This window comes from Meleagris gallopavo, chromosome 2, assembly GCF_905368555.1.
Source record: "Meleagris gallopavo chromosome 2, MGAL_WU_HG_1.1, whole genome shotgun sequence".
In the NCBI taxonomy this organism is placed as follows: Eukaryota; Metazoa; Chordata; class Aves; order Galliformes; family Phasianidae; genus Meleagris; species Meleagris gallopavo.
In genome coordinates, this window is record NC_139405.1 from 48,526,821 (window position 1) to 48,552,412 (window position 25,592).

The 25,592-nt window shown below is 35.1% G+C and overlaps 1 protein-coding gene across 9 annotated transcripts in view; it reads right to left on the reverse strand.

Moving 5' to 3' along the window:
- Positions 1-25,592, reverse strand: part of SYNE1 (spectrin repeat containing nuclear envelope protein 1) — a 295,330-nt gene that overhangs the window by 131,123 nt on the left and 138,615 nt on the right. For 8 of the 9 annotated variants that reach the window (XM_085217047.1, XM_085217052.1, XM_085217044.1 and 5 more), the window contains exons 55-75: positions 24,574-24,710; positions 23,707-23,884; positions 21,687-21,869; positions 20,002-20,145; positions 19,517-19,672; positions 18,050-18,214; positions 17,349-17,521; positions 16,379-16,532; positions 16,101-16,244; positions 14,989-15,153; positions 13,277-13,594; positions 12,505-12,660; positions 11,198-11,368; positions 10,279-10,605; positions 8,875-9,027; positions 7,776-7,943; positions 6,700-6,876; positions 5,669-5,815; positions 3,921-4,046; positions 2,272-2,448; positions 297-562 (exon numbers count right to left, since the gene is read on the reverse strand). In XM_085217047.1, coding sequence (XP_085073173.1) covers positions 297-562; positions 2,272-2,448; positions 3,921-4,046; positions 5,669-5,815; positions 6,700-6,876; positions 7,776-7,943; positions 8,875-9,027; positions 10,279-10,605; positions 11,198-11,368; positions 12,505-12,660; positions 13,277-13,594; positions 14,989-15,153; positions 16,101-16,244; positions 16,379-16,532; positions 17,349-17,521; positions 18,050-18,214; positions 19,517-19,672; positions 20,002-20,145; positions 21,687-21,869; positions 23,707-23,884; positions 24,574-24,710 — 3,785 coding nt within the window. The remainder of the gene's footprint in view (positions 1-296; positions 563-2,271; positions 2,449-3,920; positions 4,047-5,668; positions 5,816-6,699; positions 6,877-7,775; positions 7,944-8,874; positions 9,028-10,278; positions 10,606-11,197; positions 11,369-12,504; positions 12,661-13,276; positions 13,595-14,988; positions 15,154-16,100; positions 16,245-16,378; positions 16,533-17,348; positions 17,522-18,049; positions 18,215-19,516; positions 19,673-20,001; positions 20,146-21,686; positions 21,870-23,706; positions 23,885-24,573; positions 24,711-25,592) is intronic. The other variant, XM_085217048.1, reaches the window with a different exon arrangement.

Below are 25,592 nucleotides of genomic sequence, written 5' to 3' on the forward strand. Positions count from 1 at the left end.
ATGTAATAGTCTAATAAATAAAGCACTGACAAGAAAGATAAATTAAACATTCAAACAAAATATAAATGCCTGATGTGCCAGAAAATACTATACCCCCAAATGGGATCTTAAGAACAAAGATGGAAGATGTACCTCCTCAAACTCTTTATTTCAATGCAAGTAATTATGCTATAATTAATAAGGGGGCCTGTTTTTAATTAAGCATTAGAAAATGGAATTTTTAGTAGATCTACTTAGAGACATATTGTAAACTGTTCTTTCAGCATATATGTACTCATTGTTACCCCTTGTTTTACCTAGCCAAGTTGTCCCACTCTTTTGTGAGCTTTTCCAAGAAAACTTCAACTACATGCATACGATCATGGTAATCTACTGTCCTCTGCAGATCTTCCTCCCTCTGTATGAGCAAACTGTGTGCTTGAAGGCAGAGATCCAGCCACTGATTGCTCAACTGTCCAATTTCCTTGTGTTCAGGTGACTCCTGTCCTTGGGTTAGCTTGTTTATCTTCTCAGTCACTGAAGTAAGAGCTGACTGCTTACACTGCAACTTCTGACTGAATTCCTGAAAAAGATCAAAACAAATATGGTGACACTTACTGTGAATGACACAGTAAAGTTTAAATAAAAACACTGAAATAAATAAATCTAATTTAGTACTAATTATCTGCCCAGGCAAATGTTGCACCAATTGCACCAGGCAATGAAAAAGTGCCTTCTCCTCTTCCCCAACCTTTCTCTCCATCTTCTCATGTAAGGACAGCAAACCAGAGCAAATACCAGTGACAAAAAGAAATCACAAAGAAGTTACACTTTGCCAGCCAGGCTCCTGGACTGGTACTCATTCTACCTACATTGTAAAACACAAGATAATTGCAATCTCATGAGAATTCATTTTACCAGAAGCATTTCTAGCTCATTTCTTTCTTTCTTTTTATTAGAGACTAAAACTGGGTAGAGTCCATGAGTCAGTCGCCCCCACATCCATACTTTGTTTTGTTTCTCTTTCTCTAATAGCTATTATCACTGTTCAAATTAACATTTGAATTAATATTGAATTAATTATTTGAATTAATTAACTCCACTAGACAAAAAAGCTCATCTACATAAACATTTTTTACTGAACAGAGAACTCCACATGAAAATATAGAATACACTGACAACTAAAATTAACCAGATACTCTTTGTCATTTCTACACTGCTGGGGGTAAAGATAATCTTTTCTCAAATTCCAGTTCCAAAACCTGTAACTAAACAAACATACCCCAGCACTTTGCTGGGGTGATAAATTTTCACTGAGGGATTGCATACTTCTGGGGAAGAGACATTCACCTCCACCTCTTTCTTTGTGACTCCCCCATATTGATTTAGGTATCTTCCCACACTAGGGAAAATACAAGGGAAAAATACAGACTGAATCATTTCTGACGTTACAGCTGGTGCCTGTCGTTCATAACAAAACCAATTACAAGAGTGAAGAAGTACAGACTCCTGTCTCTATACTGACTCTTGCTAGTGTAGCAGGACTTAGACAACACTGCCCTGAAGTAATTTTATGACTTTGTTCTAACACTTCTTTAGGACAGGATTGGTTGTTTACTTTTCACCCAATTCCTGGCACATAAGAGAAGAACACAAGAAAAATCTAATCTAAAAATGCAAAATCCAAGCGTTTAATTACTTATTCAAAAGATAATTTGTTTTTCTCTTTCTTCTTGTTACTTTAATGATGCTTGAGATGCGTGCAGAATAGCCATGAAAATCATCTGTTCTGTAAATGAATGACTGAGGATCTGAAGTCATATATCTCACAACCAACAGTAAATTAACATGGTTTTCTATCACATCTCTTCTCCAGTGCTTTTCAGAGTCCAGCAAAATTGAAAGATATTCTAGATTGCTTTTGAAACGGATCTAGCTAACTTATAACTGGAATCAAAAAACTTAGTGTAAGTAAGTACAAGTTGCAGATCTTATCTTCAGATTCATTACAGTCAGCAACTAGCCTATTAAAAGTGAAGGTAAATCAAAACAGTAGGCTGCAAAAACTGTATGCTGTTTAAGAAAAAAAAAAAAAAAACAGAAAAATACTATACTATTATGTTTTACTATCTATATCAAACTGCAGCATCAATAAAGGAATTTTCTTTCCTCTCTCTTCTGTGCTCTTGCTTAGAACATATTACCAATTAATGCAATATGTTCATTGCAATTAAATAAACTACCAGGTGAACTTCTACCTTACATTCTGATCTTATCTCAAAACCTCCTTACCTTTATTTGGAGTACCATATTCTGGGCAATATTTAGTTCCAATTCTGCACGTCTCCTTTTCAAATTCTGTAGCTGTTGATCTGCATCCTGGAAATATATCCAGAGTTCAGCCTTCATTTGTTTTATCTCTTCCCAACCTTGAGCCAAATACTGTGAGTGCATTATCTGTTGCTCAATCTAGTAGAAAAGGAAAAAAAGAAAGAAAAGAAAAAAAAAAGAGTAGGATTGCTTTAATGCAGATATTTTTGGAGACTGGAGGATGAATAACAGTCTTTCTTCAAGCACAATACTGTACTCACAGCAAATTCCTTCACTAGATTCTGAAGAGGTTAATATTATCCACAAAGAGACTAAACCTTCAAGAGTCATAAAAATCAGTCCTATGCAAGGAAAGCTGTGAGAAAAATGACCCTTGAGCAAAACAAATATACTTATGTGTGTGTTTTCAGTATTCTAAGTCTTTTGTTAAAGCTTAAAATGTGTTATTAATTTACTATAGTCAATTGCATGCAAAGATTACCACCGGACTGTGGTACGCCCTTACAACAATAACAACAACAACAACAAACAACAACAACAAAAAAACTTAAACACTTTATCTCATCCAGTTACTTTGCCTATATGCCTTTTATAAAATGCCAATAAGAAAAATGCCTATCAGACTTGAGCCCATTAATCATCTTACACCAATAGTCACAAATCTTCTTTTACTCCAAACACACGTAGGAAGTCTTGAAGGTTTAGTCATTCAACCAGTTTAATATATCTCAGTACTGCCACATCTGTGATTTCTTAAATGTTTTCCACTGCAATATACATAAAAGCAGAATTGTTTTCTTGTGTTTTTTTTTTTGCTATTCAATCTTTGGACAGCCTTGTTGTCAATGGACTACTTGGATTTCGTGGATTTGAAAGGTTTTCTTTTCTGGTATGGAATGCTGCTACTATATGTATTAGGTTTTTACTCTGGATATAAATTGTTTCAGATTATTTGTGTGTGTGTGTGTGTGTGTGTGTGTGTGCAAAATAATTTTTCATACTTTAAAAAGAGGAATCCTAAAGATACAGTTTTCTAACATCATATGATTTTGTTTTAAAACAAAGCATTAAGGTACTCTGAAACTTAAAATCGAGGTGCACTTCTGTAAATTCATAAATTCTGGACAAAATACATAGATCTAAATTGAACTACCTTAAAAATTATTATTACAATGAGTGTATTAGTACATCCTAACAAAGAAAGCACTAGCCTACTGTTGAACAAGTTATAACATTAAAATATATGTAACAAAAGAACAATAAACTGAATTTTCTTTTGTGAAACAATTTGGATGAGGTTTTCTTCAATGTGTTATTTATGTGCCTTCAGGACAACACCTTGTAATGCTGCTTAAGTGCATTTTGTTAATACTTTGTCCTTTTTCTTTATATTACTACCAGGATAGCATTGTGTCAATTTAATTAAAAAATAATAATATTTAAAAAAGAGAAAAAGAGGAATAAAGCTGTTTCTAGATGAAGTACTGGAGCTGAAAGTAAGAAGGCCCTTCTTTAAACTATTACCCAATACGACCTTTTAAAAGAGGACAGATCAAAGCAGTTAAAGCTCTAAATAAGATTAAAAGCTGTTTCTTGTGATTATCTTGTACCATTTGTTTTTTTTGTTGAATATCTGTTGCTGTACTCTTCACTGTGGCATCTGATAGATCACACATGGAGCACAAAAGATCCAAATATGTATTTGCCTGTTCCTGCAGAGCCCGGAAATGTTTCACCTGAAGGAAGACAATCCCCAAATATACTCAGACTGTGGAATAAAACATACTTTATTAAAATCATGTGTTTTAGTGTTTTTAATTTATCTCATTACTTCCTATTACAGATGAAATGTAGACTTGCATATTTAACTAGAAAATGTAAAAAATGCAGAAAAACGTAACTCCAAAAATCTTGATTATCATCATCCACCTAGCAAAGCATTCAGTGACATATGCATTATTTAGCTTATGTAACTATAAGTTTTTGATTGATACATATAAAGTTTCAAAAAGGTACTTACATTCCCAAGCTGAACGGGAAGCAGAACTTGATCTGATTTATAAATTGTCATGTTGCCTCTATCTGTTAAATTCTCCAGCATCTTCCTCATGGAGGATCAAACCCAGAGGCACACCATCCTCTCTCCACATCCTTTGAATCCTTCCCAACCTCCCCAACTTCTATCACTCACAAGATTTGATAACATTATACTCTTGAGGATTCTTCCTCTTGACACTGTCCACAGAAAATCATCTCTCCATATGAAGAGTGTCTTCATCCCACATGAAAACGGCAGTATCAGAGTCTGACAAGTTGGGCTATAGCAACTAGAGACCAGGGAGGAAGGTGTGTGTGATCACCTAACCCAGCAGTGGCTTCTTGCAGACAAGTTACCTAACAGCAATGTACTCTTGTGGAAACCCTGAATTACTGCATTAGCAATAAAGCAGGAGAGCAGGCTGACGGAAGGTACTATTCTTCAACATTTACACTTGTCAGGTTCTGCCTGGTGCATTGAGTCCAGTTTCCCTCCTTCTTCACAGAAGAAACATTGGCAAATTGGCACAAGTTCAGCTAAGGGCTGGGGTATATGAGGCTGCAGCGCATGGCATTTGGACAAGACTGACAGAAATTAATTTGTCCAGCTTAAAAAAAGAGAAGTTAGTTACTGTCGTCCAGTAACTTAAGGAGCAGGACAGGTGGGAATAGTATCAAAAAGACAGTAAAATTCTTCCCAACGGTGAGCAGATAAAGAAGAAAGGACAATTAAAATCTGCAGTATTTCAAGGTCTCAATTAAGCCACATGGTGGAAGAGAAAACACCCAATTTCAGCATTTTTCATATCCAACCAGTTGAATTTGAAAACAACATGTCTGAATGTTACTAAAAATAATCAAGAAATAAAGAAGTCTTTCTTAATGACTAATGTGAGCTGGAAGCAATTCTATACTCAGACTGGGAACTTGTTTTGGTTGCCTGATAACTGACTCTGTGTCGATGGAACTATGAAACCACATCTCATATAGGAACATCAGTAGGCAAACAGAATGGAAAGTAGATAAGCGGGAAGACACAGTATCTCTGCTAAATACAGCCACAGATTATCTGAGCCTGGTTATCTAATTAAAAAGCTGTTTTCAAATAATGTATTTTTAAGCATTAAGGAGAATTAACAAAAACCCTGTGATTCTTCACCTAAGGTTATTTTCCCCTCAAGATATTTCTTTTGGATATGGGAATAAACAATCAAGACAAAGAGATCTCTGAGGAGGCTAGAGAGAATTTCTATTAATATAGAGCTCTTACCCCGAATCATCTCAGTAAGGATAACAGCATTTTCAACTGCTGAACTTTTACCTGTTTAACTGCATCTGCTTGGCTGAAAGGTGCCCAGGTACTTGGCTTTAGCTCTGACTGTACTGTAGACAGCCAAGTCTGGCACTGTTGTAGGGTATCTTGATGATTGACATGCTTCTGGAGTTCATGTTCCAAACTCTGGTACACCTAAATTAAACATTTTGAAAGTTCATTACATTTTCAAACATCACTATCGGCTCCCTACCCACACCTTGCTAACTGCAGGAGGAAAAAAAAAAAAAAAAAAAAAGAAAGGAAAGAATGGTTAAGATTGTAGAAGATTTGGCTCATGTACATAGAAGTACCAGGAGATGAATGCTCATCATGAGCACCTTGCTCATTTGTGGATAAAATGGACAGCATTTAAGGCATGGCTTCTGAAAAGAGAAAATAGAGATGAAAATGAAGAACATTTTCTCAAACTTCTTCATTTTTGCCCTTGATATATTATGAGGTTTTATCTATCTCTACAATTCTTTCTATTAAGTTTTTTTTTTTTCCTCTCTTTTTTTGTTTCTTTCTTTTTATTTCTTTCTCTCTCTTTCTCCGTTTCTCTTATTTGAAACTATGCTGGTCTGATCTCCTAATTGGATTAACAGATTAACAAAATGACCCAACTAGCCCTTCTTAACAGAATATTCTGGTTTTACTAGGAGACAGTATTTCTTAGCACAAAATTAAGAACAGTTATTTATGTATCAGTGTAATTTTCTCCCTAGCTTTGAAATTAGGAATACCTCTATTTTCTTGTCTGTGACTGCTCAGAAGCTACCATAATCTGAACATAGTGAGTTTGTGGAGATACTAAGTAGGAACTTCTGGCTATTACACAGGTAGTTATGCTGGCTCCAAGGCAACATTTAGATCACAAGGAATTCATCTGTAGCACAATAACGATGAAAGGCTATATTAGTAATTTGTAGGCTTGTTTTAAAACAGTTAAGTTTTTAACTCTTAACAATCAGCAAGTAACTACAGAAATAATAACGTTTGTTATTAAACTGTATTTAAAACAATTTTCAAAGATTTACCCTTTGGGCTGTGCTACATATGGCAGAATAGCTGTCCCTTGTTCCTTGAAGATGGCTTTGTATATTTTGCTTAAATTTTGCTTGAAGATGTTCTGTGCACTGACTGATCAAATAATCACCTTTACTCTTAAGTTTGTCCAAACAGTCTTCAAATCCTGCAATTTCTTCCATGATAGCCTAAGAAACAGATAAAATAATTTTTAAGAGATATTTTAAACTTGAAATACGTTCTACATCACAGCTTTTTAATGAGTTTATTAAAAGTTAATTGTTTTTTTCTGAAATGGTCTTTCTCTTCAGCTTTGGAAAAAAGTTTTCAGACAATGCATATTGCAATAGTCGAGCTATTTGAATGTATTTTCAAAATAAAAACTATTGCTAACAGTCTGTATGTAGGTATTCTAAAGAAACATCAGTAACACTGTTGAGTATATAAGAATTATATGCTTATGTCCCAAACAGAGTATTCTTAATCTTCATTTGTTTTATTATCACCAGAGCTCTACCAACTTCTCATGTTCTAGTACTGAGGACTAAAACTGATGCTGAATCACGTCATATTCAATAAACTCTTCCACAGTAGAAAGACCCTTTGATTCAATTTGGTGGACAGACTTTTATTCAAAGAGATTATAAAGGAATAATACACTAATTACTTTGAGTTAAAAGGTTTCAACATTTGCCCTTGGAATCTCAGTTTCAAAATGTGTGTATGAAGAGAGGGAGATGATTTAATAGCAATAGCAATACTTTGAATAAAATCAATGGATGAAATGCTATGATCTAATAGAAGGGGAAAAAAAAAAAAGGAAAAAATATTTATTTATTTCCTTAAAAGTATCAGGGACAAAAAGGTCTTAGGAGTAAAATGACCCTAATCCATCTTTTTCTTGGAACTTCTTAGAAAAACATCTGAAACAGAATTAATATCAGTGTACAAAAGGTTCTTGTATAAATTCAATTTGATCCAAGATACAGTGCTACAAGGTAAACATGTAAATTGTATTAATGACACTGGTGAAGCAAAGAAGAAAAATTCTAATTTACCAGACAGTTTACCCAAGCAGCAAACTCACCTTGTGGTTGGCTAGTTGCTGAGTGATTATTTCAAGACTGTTACTCTCCATGAGGTCAGGGCTAACCAGCCTGCTAGACATATGTAATAACCACTTCTCTCCTTCTTGCAAATCACTGTTGTAATCCTCATGCTCTTTTACTCTCACCTCTAAGGTTTCAACACATGCCTGCAAGTTCACAACAAGCAAATTTAAATGGTTAGTTAAGAAGAATAAAAACAAAATACCAAGATGTTGAAAATATAGTAAGAGTGTTTTCTCCCAAATTCATATTCCTGTGACTAACTGATATGATTGGACAGTTAAAGAAGATATTGAAGAGATTAGCTGAAGGAAGAAAATCTGTGGTACTGAAGCAGCTTTTTATTCAGGATAAAATAAAATATTTTGAAAGCAGAGGAATACAGTGATCACATTCCTCTAAAAACAGGAACATTGTCAACTGGCTTTAATTCCAGTTCAAATCAGTTATTACAGACAATTTGAGAAACTGCACATGGCCAACCAAATGCTACTATAGAGTCCCTGCTGCTCATAGCATTTGTACATACAGATTGCCTGTGACTGTAATATGCAAAGTGAGAATAAATACACTGAGCTAAAATGTGGTTTTAAGCATATTTTTAGTTTTAGAAAGATTTTTTATACAGTTTACTGCATTTAACTCAAGAAAATTATGTCTAATAATCTGCTATTGGATGGACAGATTGGTAATTAAAGAGACTTAGGTCAAGAATAAGTACTAACATGGTTTGCAGAGCGGATCTTTGCTAGGGGTATAATGTTAGATCTTTAAAACACTAAACATGGACTCATGAAACAATGTTAAATTTATATTGCCCTTGCTGAATTAAATTGTATCTGTCTTGCAGTCCATTTTCTCTGGTGACTTCCATTTATTAACGAGAACTAGATTAAATGAAGTTTGTATGAGGTTTAGCAGAAACATGATTTAAACAAGTACTGAAATCTAAGTGGCTCTCTGTCCATGGTGTGGACAGAGATGTGAACTACTTATGAAATAAATAGTTAATTTCCTAAAAAGGGGAGAAATTGAGCAATTTGGAAGAAACTTCATTTCTTTTCCCTGACTTTTTACCTTTGTTGCGCTGCAGAGTTCATGGTAATTGCTCTGAAGGTCTTGAATGTTGTTCTTTAGAGTCATATCATTCACCAGATCAAAAAGTGCTTCTCCCTTTTCAATCACTGATTTTATTGAAGACTCATGGGACAAAATGGTCTGCTGTATGGACTACGGTACAAGCAAGAATAGTAAAACATGTATTGAGCTCTGAAGATCTATTTCCTTCATTTACCTTTGATCTGAAGCACAGCATTCTACCATGTTAAATATCATACTTTCCAGATAAGCTCAGCTTTGTCACAATTACTGGACTACATTTTTAAGCCTTGCCCTGAGACAACAGCTTTTCAGGCACCTGAAAGCCATTTCTCCCATTGAGAGTGCCTAGAAGCACGACTGATAATCCGGGGCTGCTAATGGACAGTAAGCTATTATGTGTGAAAGGGTGTTAGGGATAAAACTTGCTCAAATTCTGCAAACAGGTAGGCAATAAAATATTGCTAAATCCCTGCTCATAGAGAAATAACAATAGAGATGAGTGCATAAAACTGTAATCTCGAGTGTATCCAGTTTGAGTTCCTACTATGCCATTGGTCTATCCCTGGGTCAGACAGTATGGCCCACGGCAGCATCTATGAAATTAGTGAGAAAATAGCTCCGCAAAAATGTAGGAAACAAGCACAGAGATGTATCATGATTTTGAGTATTTAAGCTTGGAGGATGGGGGAGAGGGCAGGAGAAACTGCTTGAAGATAAAGCCTTGATGCTGTGCAAGTACTGCTCAGCAACAGCAAAAACATCAGTGTTGTTATCAACTCTGTTTTAGCTATAAATATTAAGCACAGAGCTGTAAAGACTAATGTGAGGAAAGTTAGCTCCATTCCAGCATACCTATAATGAAAAATCTGGAACCCTGGAGTACTTCACAAAAGCATATTAAAAGAGACAATACTTATTCTTGAAGAATAAAAACCTTCATTGAAATGCTAACTAAAAACAAAGGAGGCCTAGAAGCTGACTGTCCTGGATGTCAGTTGAACTGGGACCACCAGCTTTAATCAAAAAGCTCATAAAACTAATGCAGACTGAAGCAGTATCTGCAGAGAAGACCAATTAATTTTCATCCTTGCTTAAAAGGCAGTTACCTCTGCTGACATCAATGGAATTCACCATATGTGTAGCTAAGAATAGAATTTTCAAATGCAGAAGTCTTATTAAAATACTGTCATTGCAAATCTACGTACTCATTCTGCTTCAGATATCAAATCATGCATGTTTTCACACTGATGTTGCTTTTAGAGATTCAGATCAGAGATATAAATCTATTGAGGAAACTTGAACAGACATTTGCATCAGAAGATTTATTGAGAGACTCTGTCAAAATTCATTAAATAGTATAATAATACAATCACTTTTTACCTTGTATTTGGATAACTGGGCCTTTTTCTCATAGAGTTCACATTTTGGCTCCACTGGTGTATGCAACATGGCTTGGTACTCTGTGAGCCACTGGGTTTGTGCCCTGTACTTGTCTGAGAACTCCTTTGCCAGTTGAAGGCACTTCTCTGAAGTCACGTGCTCTTTCCTGATTGAACCAGCTAAATCTTCAAGCTGTTCCACATGATCTCCAATTTCTTTTCTTAAGCCGTCAACACCATTTTCCTCCATGTATTTTATAGCTCGCTCCCCCTTCTCACGGGCAGATTTCAGTAAACTGTGGCCTATGTCCATATCACTCAAAAGCAGCTGTGAAGAAAATTAGGTAAGAGAAAATTTATGCAAGCTCTTTTCTCTTTTATTCCTTGCAATTTTATTATCAGTGTGAGGATAACAGTTTGGTTTTTGTTGTTATTTTTTAAGGACACAAGGAATTGTTAGTGAAATCAAATGGTCTTTTCATTACAAAATTACCTGGTGTTAAACTAGAAGGAAGCAGAAAAAAATAATTTCTAGCTTCACTCCAGTTATTTCAATGATGAGAAAGAGGATGTATTTCTTGCCACGGTACGTACTGGTTTAAAATTTACATGACAGGATGAGTTGGGAGAGAAACGCATTTAAGCTTTAAATGAAACAGAATATACAGAAACATGCCTTATGGAAAGACAGTATCACATTATTTACGACTATCCATAACCTCAACAAGTGAAGTGTGATGTAATATACATACAATATGAGAACACAAAACTTCATACTGAATGATCTTTATCTTGTTTATTTCTCTGGACAGGGTGAAGCTAGGATTTTGAGCAGCTGTTAAGATACACATCAAAACATGGGCATTTTTTTGGTGAACAGAAACTGAAGACAAACAATAACTGTTCCAACAAAGCTGTACCTCTAGTTTCTGCACTTTTTTCTCCATTGCTGTTTTATTCAACACATCAAACTTGGTGATCACATTTCTGAAGTCCTTGTTAGTAGCTCCATACCAATTTTTGTAAGCACTAAAAGCCAATTCTGACTCCTCCATACTGCGTATCTCTTCTTCCAAAAACTTTGTTTGTTCCTTCAAAACAAATATAGTGGTTAGAAGAAGAAACAAGAACCACTTTGATACTTATCACTGATATTGAATAGAGATTGCAATAGACTGCCCTTTTTTAGTAAAACCTGCTATGTTAAGATTAAACACATAGGTTTTCAGTCCTTAATACCAAATGGATAATTATCACTGAAGTCTTCTCAGGGTATGCATATCACAGTTGTTAATACTAAAACTGGGTTAATCCTAAACAACTGAAAAGGTACTTCTATTTTGTAACTTGTGTTGTGGCTCATGATTATATAGTACCTTATAGAGTCTGACTAAATATTTCACCTTAGTAATTCAAATTTCCCATACCTATGTCTTTCAATGATAACCTGAAAAACATTTCCCCAGTCACAACTCAGCATTTAAATCTCCTGAATTCTGAATTTCTCTTCTGATACTATCAAAAAAGATTAGTAATCATATGTGATCAAATCTGAATATATTTGAAAGATTTTTAATATCATTCTCTAACATATTTAGTCCAGTGAGATCTACATATGCGTACACATAAATATATGTGAACATATATATTTATTATATATATATATAAACACATAGATAAAAATAAGAACATTTATCATGGTTTTCATAGGAATATCATATCATGACATCATGCAGTGAACTGAAGGAATCAGGATGGCTGCTGAGGAAGTACAGTTTCCTGTATTACTAAAGTTCCCAGAGCACTTCGGTTCTTCCCACGTGGTCTCTGGGAAGAAGCAATGTAGTGATGTGAGGATGTCCCTTTTTCTGTTCTGATTGAACTTGCAGTGTGCTTTGGAGATATTTTTTTTCTTTTCCATTTGTTTGATTCATTACTCTCACTTCCTTTTGCATTGTATTATATCACATTCCTTTACCATTTTTAGTAAAATACTTTCTCTTTATTTCAACTCCTTCTCACTTCTCTGCCAGCTTCTGGCAGGGGAGGGGTGAGGAGGGCCTAATTACCCTGTGGCAGACAAAAGGCCCTTGACCACGACAACATTGTGTTACGTACTCTACAGTAATGAATAAAGTTTGTTAAAGTCTAATTACGAAATTCAATCTATACTTGCTTCTTAGCTGACAACTTATGATGTGTTAATGAGTTAACTTTCATAACTCACCAAGATACGAAGAAGAAGAGTTTGATATCGAGATGTAAGCTGTGTAGCCTGGCTTCCCATTCCACTGGTAGTGAGACCTTCCTCTAGTATTTGTTGAGCTAATATCCCAACTTCCTCCACATCATCTTTGTATATCGTAATTTCTTCGTGCCATTTCTATGAAAAAGACATAATCCAATTTATATAGCTAATTCAAATGACTTAAACATAACAGGAATTTAGTTGCAACTAAGTTAGGAAATCGCTGAAGGGAAAACAAATACATGATTATAAATATGGAGTTACAACAGTATTGTCTGCATTTTAAGTACACTTAGTACTTTTTCTGAATAATAATAGAAACGCAAGCTGGACTTCCTGCAGAGTTTTGTGTTGTCTGCATTTTAAAAGAGACCGTAAAACAGAACCTTAAATCTTCACCAGTCTGCTTCCTGTGTTTATTCAGAACAATGTCTTCTCCTTGTAGTGACAAAGGAGTACTACTACATCAATACAGCAGAGAATTCAAAACATAGTTCATTACATTTTACATTTGTTACTGCATTAACTCTTTCTTGCTTCAGGATCCGTAATGTCTTTACATTCCACAAAGCATATGAATTCCCGATCTCCTTATGAGATTTCAACATTGGTACAGACATATTTTAATTAGTAGAATGGGGGAATGCACTCAGAATTTATTGAAAGATTTTGTGAAATTTTGACAGTAAGCATTGATGCAGAAAACTCACATGGTATTTTGTTTCAGGAATTCCTTAACTATATTCTTTACCTTCATTTGCTGAAGCTGCATCTCTTTCGTTGCTCTACCAGACTGCCTTCCAGTCCTGATAGCAACTTTCTCCTCCAGTTCTGTTATCCAGTCATTAACCTTCTGAAATTTTTTCTCCATTAACCTCAGTCTGCTCACAGCAGCATTTAATTGGCTTCTTGCTTCAGAAAGATTGTGCTGATAAACTTGCCAGTCCTGCCGTATGGATTCCAAGGCTCTGTCTTCTATCTGTGGCACGCCCCAAGGAATCACCTCTTCTCTAGCACGGACAGCAGCATTCAGTAATGCTTGCCCCTCTGCGCAGTGGACTTGCAGCTCCTGTAAAGGCAGAGTTATGGATACATACTTACATTAATAATTTTTATTACACGTTTCACATGAAATCCTGGTTCTACTTCAGACAAAAACAGTTACCTCAAGTGAAACAGTCATTACTTTTAGGGCTCTACAGTTGACACATTACACTAAGAACAATTTGATGGCATGATCACTTAAAAAGCAAACCTAGTATTAGTATTAGGGACAAATGAATTCTAGAAATTTTTTGACAGTGTATGCATTAAACTCCTTCTCCTCTTAATCTTTTTATGAAACTACTGAAACAGTAGTTGCCGGAACTGTCATGACAGCCTGCAATCCATTCAACATAAACTTAAATGCAAAAGTTTCCAGCTGTGGCAAACACAGTCTAACTCTGAAATTATATTTGTAATAAAAGCAAGGAATAAGGTGAGGCTTCATTCTGTCAAAATTAACATACCTACTTATTTATATATGTGTTTGATATACTATTCCAAAATAATAATTCTTTATACATTCTTCTGGATATACATGGCTTTTTCATGCTTATTAGAACTTGATTAGAAAGTACGCCAACCTGCTTAGGAAGCGGTATTCTACATCATAACATCATGTAGTGTACTGGGAGTTAAAGAGTTCATGCTTCAGCTCAGTGGACTGCCTATTTTCTGATTACCTGGTTCTCAGAAGAGAACTACATATCCCAGAGGTCTGTTCACTGTTCTCTTTCCATTTTCCATTCAGAGGGAAAGATAAAACTGCCAGTCAGTCATGAGAAGTCCCCTCATCCTTTCTGATCATCTCTGCAGCGTGTGTACTTCCTAGCTGTCTCGCCTTCAGCACTAGCGTAAGGCCTTCAGTTTTTGGACACATTCTCTCTCATTTAATTTGATTTATTAGCTTCAATTCCAACTATATTGTATTATACTGTGTTATCTTGTGTTATCCCCTGCCCCATTAGTCATGGAACGAGACTGAACCAGCCTGTAATCTGCTGACACCAGAGGCAATCTAGATGACCAGAACTGCTTGAAGTAGGCAAGTAAGTATTGCTTATAATATTGTACTATAAGCAACAAAAGATGGAAACTCAAAGAAAATAATACTTTTGATACACTATGAAACAGAGGGAAAAGAAAAGGTGGTATCCGCAGTGCAGAGCAACATCTAAAATAAATTCACTGCTTGAAAAAAAGTATTAACATGACTGAAGAATTCATTCGAAGTCTGATACTTTCCAGAAATGAGCGTCAGCATTTGCGCTGGCTTTTCTGAATCCAATTTTAAGCACAAATTGCTTAGATATAATGTGCTCTCAAGCTGCTCCCAAGTGAAAAAAAGAAAAAAAGAAAAATTGTTAAGGATAATATCATTCCATTACTGTTTTAGTTATAATGTCACACACACTGTACCTGTAGGTCTCGGAGTGTTGCCTCTTGTTTCTGGGCATCGCCTTCAAGGTGTGATAAGCAGCTAAGTTTTTCCTGTTCCTCCTCCAGCCATGTTTCAAATGCCTTCAGATTTCTTTGATACCCCTGATGTAAGTTAAGCAGTTCTTCAGCTTTTTTCACTGCCTCCTGTTTGTAAAAAATATTTACAAATATATATCTTAGAGTATCATCAAACCAAGAAAACATAATTCCAGTAATGACATCAAGGCAAAGAGTTTTTATCTTATACTGAGTTTTCCTAAAATTCACTTGTGTCTGCATTCTGAGGATGGCTTGATCAAAAACAAGGAAAGAGAGCTCAAATGTGAGCATACATATTCTTAAAGATTTGCATCTAAGTTTGTGATTTGTGAGATTCAATCTGTGATCACTATTAAGTAACACCTTATTGTATAAAAACAAAAGATCTTTTAATTTTTATACTGATTTAAGTTAACTTTACTGAGGTTGTCAACAAGACATAAGAATTTTTTCTGATCTCTTAAATAAACAGATAAACTTTGCTTTATCTGTGTATGCTCTAATCTTTTCCAGGTTGGAAAGGACCCACAAGGATCATCAAGTCCAACCCCTGTTGAATCTTTTTGGCATTACAGTCAGTTTGCTTGGTAATATTGTTTGTGTTCAGCAGTAAGATTCTTGAATCGTCAAAACTTTTTGGTTTACTTTATTGTCTAACTACATTTATTGCAAAACTTTATTATTATTATTTATGCAAACCACAGGCATTCAGATATGTTTCCAACTTTTCAGTCACAATGTGTAAAATCATATTTAAACTAAGTCAATTAGACTTTCGACAGAGAATTCCTCAAACTATTAGCTTGAGGAATTTTTCAGATTTAGATCTTCAGAATCTTTCTGGAAAAATCTAAAGCTCAGTGGGACAAACACTAAGTGGTCACATACATTAAGTTATAGCTTCCTCCGAACTCTTAATTTAACTGTAATAAAAAAAAAAAAAAAAAAAAAAAAAAAAAAAGAGGGATCAATTAAAAATTCCTAATTGCCAAAAAAACCCACAACCAAAAATAAAAAAAAAAAAAGTTAAGTTCTATAAAGAAAAACTGTACCCTTGTTCTGTCTTTGAGCAACTTATACCGCTCCTGAAGTTCCTGGAGTTCAAGCTGAGTGACATAATGCTCAGCCATCCCACTGCCTTTTACTTCAATTGTCTCCAACAGACTGCTGTGACTCAACACTTCTTCACTGAGTAGCTGCAAAATCAAAAGAGAATGATGCATTTAAGAATGAGCAGCATTAAAATGAACTACAAATTAATCTTGCAGTTAGTCAGCCTTTTTTGTTGCTGGTATGCGTTTGTTGCTGATTCACTGTAAAGCAAACACACCTTTGCTTTGCTGAGGGCAGCTGTTTTTTCCCTCAGTTCAGCATACTGCCTTTGAGAAGAATTCATGCTTGCTTCTACTTTGTCCATCCAACTGGTAAACTGGCGAACATCATCCTGGTAACTTGTCCATTTGGAGAGAGCTCCTTCCAGTTGACTGTAATTTAAAAATACACATTTTTTTTTTTTTTGATAGTGGATGTTCTCATGCTAGTTAAGTATTGAGATATTGTTATATGTAGTTATTATGGACTATGATCCAAGTATCACAAGCTAAACAGAGACACAAATGTTAAAATCCTACAGGATTTAATTAGGAGCACTGATTAGATGAGAAACAGAACTGAAGTTTTCAAACTTCTGAGATCCATTAAATGATGTAGCTAGGTGACATGCGCTAAGTTTAGTAAATAAAATGGAATAGGAAGCATAAAATCTAAAATCAGAATTTTTCTGCAGTTGCATTGTAATGTTTAATTTGTTTGATTGTTTTAAATTGAAATATTTCCAACTAGTTATTCTCCACTATACAAGCCTGCATTTATTTTTCTGATTTTCTTTCTCACTTTCAGCATTTCTTCTTTAATCATCACTATTGGACACTGTAATTAAAGTATCTCCTGTGAAATTTAACAAGTGGAAAACCAGACAGTATGCTGATAGAACAACCATTACACTTAATATTAAAAAAAAATTTAATACATTTTGTGCAATTCAAAATAAAATTTATAGACTGTTTATGAACACAGAATCCACTTTTAAAAGAATATTATCAGCGTTAATGAAGTTTAACACCTCACTCTTGTCTCTCCTTTTTCTATTTAATTGAAATAGGTCATTTAAGGCTTCCAGACTTACAACGTTACACACATGCAGCTATTTTCATTAACTTGTCTCCTGAAATAATAAAACTGTGTATAAACTTTTAAAAACATTTGACAGTGCATCACTATGCACCTCATATGCTTTTTACCTCTTGCACCGGATACACGCAGACAGAAGAGAAGCCCAGCTGTCCTTTAGGGTATGTAGCTGCTGTTCAATCACTTGTACTCCCTCTGGAGAAGTATTTTGCAGAACAGATTCTCCTCTTGTCAGAATTATTTTCATCTGGATTTCCTTTTCTTGTTTCAATGTTAGCAATCCCTAAAAAGTGAGTAGATTTTTGGTCTATTGCTTATCATTAAGTGGATATGAATATGTTAACTAGATACAAAATCTATGCAGATGCTTCCAGTGCATCAGACAAAGAATAGTGGAAATATTCTGAAAAGAATGTCATTTAGAGGGAAAATTAGAAGATTTATTCAGAGAAAAAAAAAAAAAAAAAGATGTGATGAAAAAAAAACTCTTCTACAGTGCCTAAGTATTGTTCTGCAATACTAGGATCTGCCTGTAAAACAAATTTTATAACACAGAAGCTCAGTAGCAATATCAACTGTGCAACTGAACTAAAAGCTCTTAGCTTGCAGCATGTAAAATCACGAAAAGCCTGAAAGCACAAACCCAAAGCAACGAACAACAATCTTTTTATGAGATTCCTATATTTTGGAGGGTTTGTCTCAAATTTTGAGCCACAGTCAAAGTACGGATCTCAAAGGGTTGTTTTCTCTGCACTGACTTTTATTATCTTCTGCACAGTTTTATCAACAAATGCTACATCTGTTTACATACCTCCAGCTTTAACATTCGACTGTCCAGAACATTTTTGTCAGCGGTGGGATGACAGTATGACTCCAGCATGTGAATTGCATCAGCCACCCAGTCTTGGAGGTCCTTGAAATCGTGAGAGAACTGCTGGTGCTCTCCTACAACCCTATCCATTTTGGACACCTTCTCCTACAATTCATACAACAATCAGAATCAGTAGGTGTTCAAAGGATTATTTATTTCCCCATACCTATTCAAAGACTTGAAGATAACTTGTGAAACCTATTGATGCATAACACAGATTTAAGCACGTGAAGCTATGCCACTGCAGCAACATTACTTTATTGATACTGAAATAATAAGACCTTTTTTTTCCTCTGCAACTCCCACTGGTTCCCAGAACTGGAAGAATAGGTCCAATCTATTGACATAAAGTCAAGCTATTGAAATAAGCTAAGAAAGTTAGAAAGGGATTTGTCTCAAACATTCATGGCTATCTAAGGAACTCTGGGATTTCTCCCACTGATTGGAGCACATGTATCTTCTGCCTCAGACACCATCTTCACACCTTAACATTTCCTACAAGTTCTGTCCACATTAACCAATGTTAATAATTCATGTGTCTTTCCCTTTCTCGCTTCCAGTAAGTCACAAGGATCTAGAGATGCTTTATAATTTTACTCACAGAGAAAAGATAGAAGTTAAAAACAAAAATAATTCTGCAATTACTGAAGCAAATGCTTTAACTGAATTGTTATTCCGTAACACTTATTACTGTAGTAACCACAAGCCTAATTCAATGCCTTCTTCATGACTGGCACAATATGAAAAATGACAGTTCTGATATGAATACATAACCCAATAAAACAATAGAGATAGTTGGAATATTTAATGCTGAAGTGTCTTGCTGAGTACAACTAGCCATTCCTACCCTTAAGAATTAGAATATTATGACCCATGCTTCTTACTGACCCTTCAAAAGCAGTCTCCTGGGTAATAATTTTAAAACAATGTTGAAGGCCAAACTCTAAGTTTTAAACAAAAATACAGTGCAAACAGTTAGTTATCTTTACAGGATGTACTTCTCTGACAACACTTCCATCTAAAAAACAAAACAAAACAAAAACAACCCAACAAACAAATCTACAACTTCTTTAAAGTATAAAAAACACTTTTCCAGGTACCAATTATCTTCAGTTACTGAAAAAATGAAAATGAAAAGCACATTTCTTGAGGAGAAAATTGTTGACAACCAGGCTGTGTTTTTCAATTATGTTTTTTGAGAAAAAAAAAACAACACAATTGCATTTTATTGACAGCCCATGGAATTATATAGGTCTTTATTTCTCACTCTCTAAAGCCAGCACAAAAGATCATTGTTCAGACATACCACAGAGTGGGGACGCAAGACAGCTGTAGCATTTCACATTTCAGTCTTACCCCACACACATCAAAGAAACAACTTCAGAGCAAATACAGTGAGTGCTTTACCTTTGTCAGATTGCTTAGAGTAAGGTATTGTGAAGACAATTGAGACACTCTGCGCATAAAGCTTTTGCTGACAGCTTGCTCTTCCAACAGCTGCTGAGCTTTCTCTTTTAGCCTGTTGAGCTGATGCTCGTGGCAGCTTATTTCCTCAAGGACAGACTGTAAAGCATAGGCACATAAATATTACAAGTGAGTGCAAGAAAGCAGACAAAAGAGAAGTTTGGATTGCCCATGAAAAACAGAAATGACAAACAGCAAGTGTACTGAAAAAAGCACACCATACATTTATAGCAATAAAGCAGTGTGTCCTAAGAAATTCAGAGATGCAAACACTGACAGAACAGGACCATCAAAAGCAATTCTTGAAAATAGTTCTCATCTTATTTAGAGGGATGAAGGATGACAGAATGATCAAGCTCTTGTAACATATCAAGGCCAGCAGAATGGATGATGAAAGGCTGGCTCTGTTTAAAAAGTTAAGAAATCACCTGCAACTTTTGCTGTTCTCTCCTCTTGGAAGGAAGGTCATGGAGACGACTGCTACTTCCTTGCACAATCTTTTCTGTTGTGCTCAGCCATTCTGTCAGAGGCTCAGCAGTTGCTTCAAAGTCCTTCATCTGGATCTTTAAGTTCTGAGAAAGCATGTGATGCACACACAAATTTATGAACAATTCCACTACACTAAATATAATTGTAATGCACAACCCACAGATGAAGTACACACAAAATATACACTATTACAGCCAAATACCACCGCAGCTGTTCAAAATAAGATGATACTGGCTCTGCTCCTCACACTACAGAGATATTGAAAGAAAAGTTTGAGATAGTACCTCTTTAATTCAAAACAAAGGTAACTGTAGAATGTTTACACAGTTGAGAAGAGGCTGAAACAAATTTCATCTGAACTGAAAGCTTTACAAAGCTTCGACTTTATTAGCTTTGAACAAAAGTCTATCTCACACAACTATGAGTGTGTGAAGCAAGGCTACTTTGGGAAGTAAGTTATCTTACAACTGCCTGCAGTCATTCACACTAACCCACTTTTAAAGGCCTGCCATTATTCCTAGGGACTGTTTGACAAAGCTTAATCTTATCCCAAGGCTCATTTCTGATCATATTTTCTTTCAATATAAAGTCTTGGTTTTAAATGTAGGCATTCCTTTAGTGCTTGCATAATTTTCTCAAAGGGTTATTCTGCATAATTAAAATGAGCATCTGAAAAAAAATGCATATGGAATAGAAATCCAAACAGGACAGTTTCTATGTACTGGTTATTTTATTTATATGTTTTCAGACTGACTTTGTTTTCTTTTTAGCCTTATAATTTTAACATCATACTGTAAGACTAGTCCTATGAGACTGAAAAATGGTAACATCTAAGGAAATCTTCCTTCCAACGGCTACCCCAAGATGAGGAAAGTTGCCTTCTTCTACCCAAGAATTTTCTTTGAAAAAACCTTATTTTACAACATAGTAAATCTATTTACTTTTTTTTTTTTCTCAGCTGACTAGACATTACTGTTCCAAAATAGGAAGGTCTAAGAACTTTAATTCTTCTATGAAATGCAAGGAATTTCAGCTAAGACTTTTTGATCTTAGAACCTACAAAGTTAAAGGAGAAAACCCTGTAACGCCATTCACCATATATGTGAATATGTGCTGGCTGAATTGTGAATTGTGAACAGAGAAGAGCACTGGGGTGTGTTTAGAAAGTTGTTCAAATAGTTTTTCATCAGTTTGCAGTAAAAGTGATGATGTTTACTCACTGTATGGAGCTTCAATCAGCACTGGTGTCAGAATTTCAGAGTTTTAAGTTTTTTAAAAAGAAAATGTATTTTAATGTATTCTGGTATTCCAATACTTTTCTAATGCTTACGGTAATCTCAGCCATTGCTGTCTTTGCTGCTCTCAGTTACTCTTAACAACACCCTTCCACGTGAAACACCCCGACTAAAGTAAGTTCATGTGGGAAGGATATAAGTAAACATGAGCAAAATGGAAATAGAAAAATGAGACCTCTTGAAACTAACTATTAATTATGGTGCGTCATAAACACCTACTGCTAATATGAGAAATCTGTAAGGATATCTATTAAGTATGTGTGGTCTGAAACAAAAAGCAAAGAGGCAATTAAGACTCAATATTTCCCCACTATGACTTTGTTCAATACCTCCAGTGCAGATTCCCTCTGATGGAGGGTGCTGATAAAATTTTTCCAGTCTTCCTTAACCATAGCACATTTGTCCGAGATAACTTTAGCCTTCTCCTTTGGCAAAATAGAGCACAGCAGTTCACCTTTGGATGCTACCAAGTTTAATTTATGTTGTCCATTCTCACTTTCTGATAAGAATTCCTAAAAGCAATAAAAAAAAAAACTTTGTTTGCATTCTGTAAAAGTTGTTTTCGTTAGCTTTGGGTCCCAGTAAAGGTCAATGGCAAGCTTACAGAAAATTTAACAGAAATAGGAGTTTATTATTTCTGCATGTTAATTTATTAATTCATATTTCAGTATATTATATTTTAATATTATTCAAATTTACGATGGACAATCATACATATTATAGGGATAATAGCTACTTAATCCAGAAGAGCCATGCACCTAAATTATGTATATACTGATTCTAGGATTATCTATATTATCTGAACTTTATGAGACATTACTGGTCTTTCAGTTGGGCATTAAACTTCTTGAAGCATTCACAGTACAGAATGTAGTATGTCTTTCATTTCAGGAAAGCAGGGGAACACACTGCCATGCACAATGGAGACAGCCACACCAGCCATCCCATCGGTGTGTAGGGGTGTGGGTTAAGGCTTAGAACCTTAGCAACATCTAAGCTGTGTGATTTATCCTCTATATCTTTATTATGCTTTGCCTGGCTCAAAGTTTTTTCTTCACAGAATTCTTGCACAATCTTGGTGTGCAAGTACTATATGGAAACCTGTGTTAAAGAATTAGGTACTGTAAGGAAATAATAAGATTTTAAAATTCCAGCATCCTGGAATAATATTCTTATAGCTTGTAAATTTTTTTTTAAGATTTTGTGAGCATTTAGGATTCAAATGATTTTAGCAGTCTCAAACATGAAGTTACTTTAAACTACTATTACGCGTAGCTTATAGAAAAATATCATCAGGTTACCTTCATGTTATATGTAAAGGGCTTGATAAAAAAAATAAATAAATAAAGATTCTGATTATGTGCTTCACTAGAGATCCAAGAAGTGAATGCAAAGGGCTTGTAAGCTTTGAAATACTTTGCTCAAGCTCTTTCTTAATTAAAATCAAAGATGTGATTGCCTTGTGACTTAATGATGTAAACTGTGCTAACAGACAAAATAATAACTTAACAAAAATAAAATGTTTACTTTTAGATAGGTTCCTATGACATTCCTGGAAGTCTTAATGCAGTTAATGCATGTCAAAAAAGTCCATCTACAGTAGCATTCACAAATAAGGAGGACAATCTAAGTCCTTGTGCAATTAAGAAGCTGCAGCAACAAAATACAAATCTGACCAATATTGGAAACTGTTTTTGCTAAGAACTCTTTTATTAATTGTCAAAAGCTGCTGGCTTTTTTAACGCTTCGTATTTACTCAGAAAAAAATCTCTCAATTTGAAGTAGAAAAAATTGCCACTTTAATATGGTATTGTTCACCCTTTTAAGTAAAGCATTTAAGCAAAGGAAAGTAAATTTACCAGGAGCAGGAGGAAGTGTTTTGGTCTTGGTATCTTCTGTGAAACTGACATGAATTTCTTCTGTTATCCTGTCTATCTGAAGGTTTAATATTCTCATTATGTAATTCTAACTTTGTTATTTTTACTTAAAGCTATGGTTATATTTTACTCAAAGAAAATTTTATTTGCTTTAATAAAGTAAAATTTTAATTGGCGTTCCTTTTCACATATTAGCTTGTTTTAGTTTTCTGTGAAAAATAGACTTCTTAAATACTGTTTGCATTTTATACATTTTTACCTTGCTCTTAATTTATAAGGGCTCTATTATCATATTTGAGGAAAAAATATTTATGTAACTTTAAAATAATTTCAGATACTAAGTACCAGTTCTGGTGCCTTTTCAATTATATATTACACTCCTATCTTCAAAACATACTTTTTTTCCACATTGTAACATGTATGAAATACATTGTATCTCCCTTAAATGAATGATTTGTTGCTATAAATTTACCTGTACTTTCTGTAGACTTGCTGAAGCTTCACTGATATCCTGAGGTACATCGAAGCATTTGGCTGTGGTGACTTTTGCATTGACCAGCCATTGCTGAAAGTCCCTGAAACTCGTCCGAAATCTTTGCTGCAAGATCTGCTCTTTACTCTGACATCCCTTTGAAGCTTGCAGGCAGAGGCTGGATTTATCACACCAAGGAAGCAGAAGAGAACAAGGGAGGGAAGAAAGGCAGGACTCTGTTAGGTGACAATGCTTTTGCTTAGTTCTCTGAAGAGAGGTTAGGTTAACTTGGACTCCTCCCACCAACTATAAGCACTTAACTGAGGCATCAGGAAATCCATTAGAAGTTTCAAATTCCTTAAAAGTGAAGCATGTAAATTGGGTTTCACAGATATGACAGATAAGCACTTCTAGAGTGATTCAGTACGAACAGTTTCTGCAAGCCTTTTCCTATCTAGGCACAGGACATGGAAATACAGCAATTACAATTTGAACTTCAATGACATAGTTAAATTTGTAACATTAGAAAGGATCAACTTGGGTCATCATGCCCTTCTTCTGCATTTACAGAAGCCAAAAACTACAACCCCTGCAAGAGACAGCAGAATCTTGTGTCTGAAGTACAGATGTCAATAGCTACAGTGACCTGAGAGAAAGTAAGAAAACAGACAAAAATTAGATCCCCTGATTTAGGTAAAACAAGAGTAAAATTTTTGCAATCTCTATTGACACCACTATAAAAAAGTGTTTCTAATCACTGTCTACTTCCGTTTCAAATTCTAAAATTCCAACTAATGATTCCCTAAAATGAAGCTTGTATGCAAACACATAAAGGATTGGTTACCTATAAATAAGATGAAAGCATACCTGTTATACTCCTTAATCAACCCAGAAACTTTTGACGAATGGGTACTCAAATCTCTAGAAAATCTACAAAGATCATTTAACTGAGTCTTGATCTCATCTATCGCATGTTCAGACTTTATCAGAGCATCCGATGTTTCCTGTTAAAAGAAGTGAACAATATTTGTAAATAAATTAAAAAAATATATATCAATCAAAATTCATATTCAATTTAATTTACAATTCATGCATATCACTTTGAGAGTATTTTAGCAATCAAACACATAGGAGCTCAGAGGTTTATTTGAAATTATGGGCTTCCAGAGGCTAAATTTCTTCAACTTTTTTAGCTCAGAAAGTTTTCATTGAAAAGACCAAGACATGCATTCCGTCTTAATAAACGAGATACGGTATTGTCAATTAGCTATGTATACATGAAATTACATACAACTAAGGAATGGAAAATCATATCATAGAATCATAAAATGGCTTGTGTTGGAAGGAACCTCAAGGATCATCAAGTTCCAACTCCCATGGCAGGGTTGCCAGCTGCTATATCAAGTACTAGATCAGATTGCTCAGGGACCCATCCAACCTGGCCTTAAATACTTCTGAAGATAAGGCATCCATAACCTCTCTGGGCAACCTGTTCCAGTACCTCACCACTCTTTCAGTCAAAAACTTTCTACTGACATTTAATTTAAATCACCTCTTTTTTACTTTAAAACCATTCCCCCTTGTCCTATTACTGTCTAACCATGTAAAAAGTTGATTTCCATCATGTTTATATACTCCCATTAAATACTGGAAGGCCACAGTGAGGTCTTCCCACAGCCTTCTCTTTTCCGTGCTGAACAAGCCCAGTTCCTTCAGCCTGTCTTCACAGGGGAGGCGCTCCAGCCCTTGGATCATCTTCATGGGCCTCCTCTGGACCCTCTCCAAAAGCTTCACATCCTTCCTGTTTTGGGGGCCCCAGACCTGGACACAGTACTCCAGCTAAGGCCTCACGAGGGCAGAATAGAAGGGGACAATCACTTCTCTTG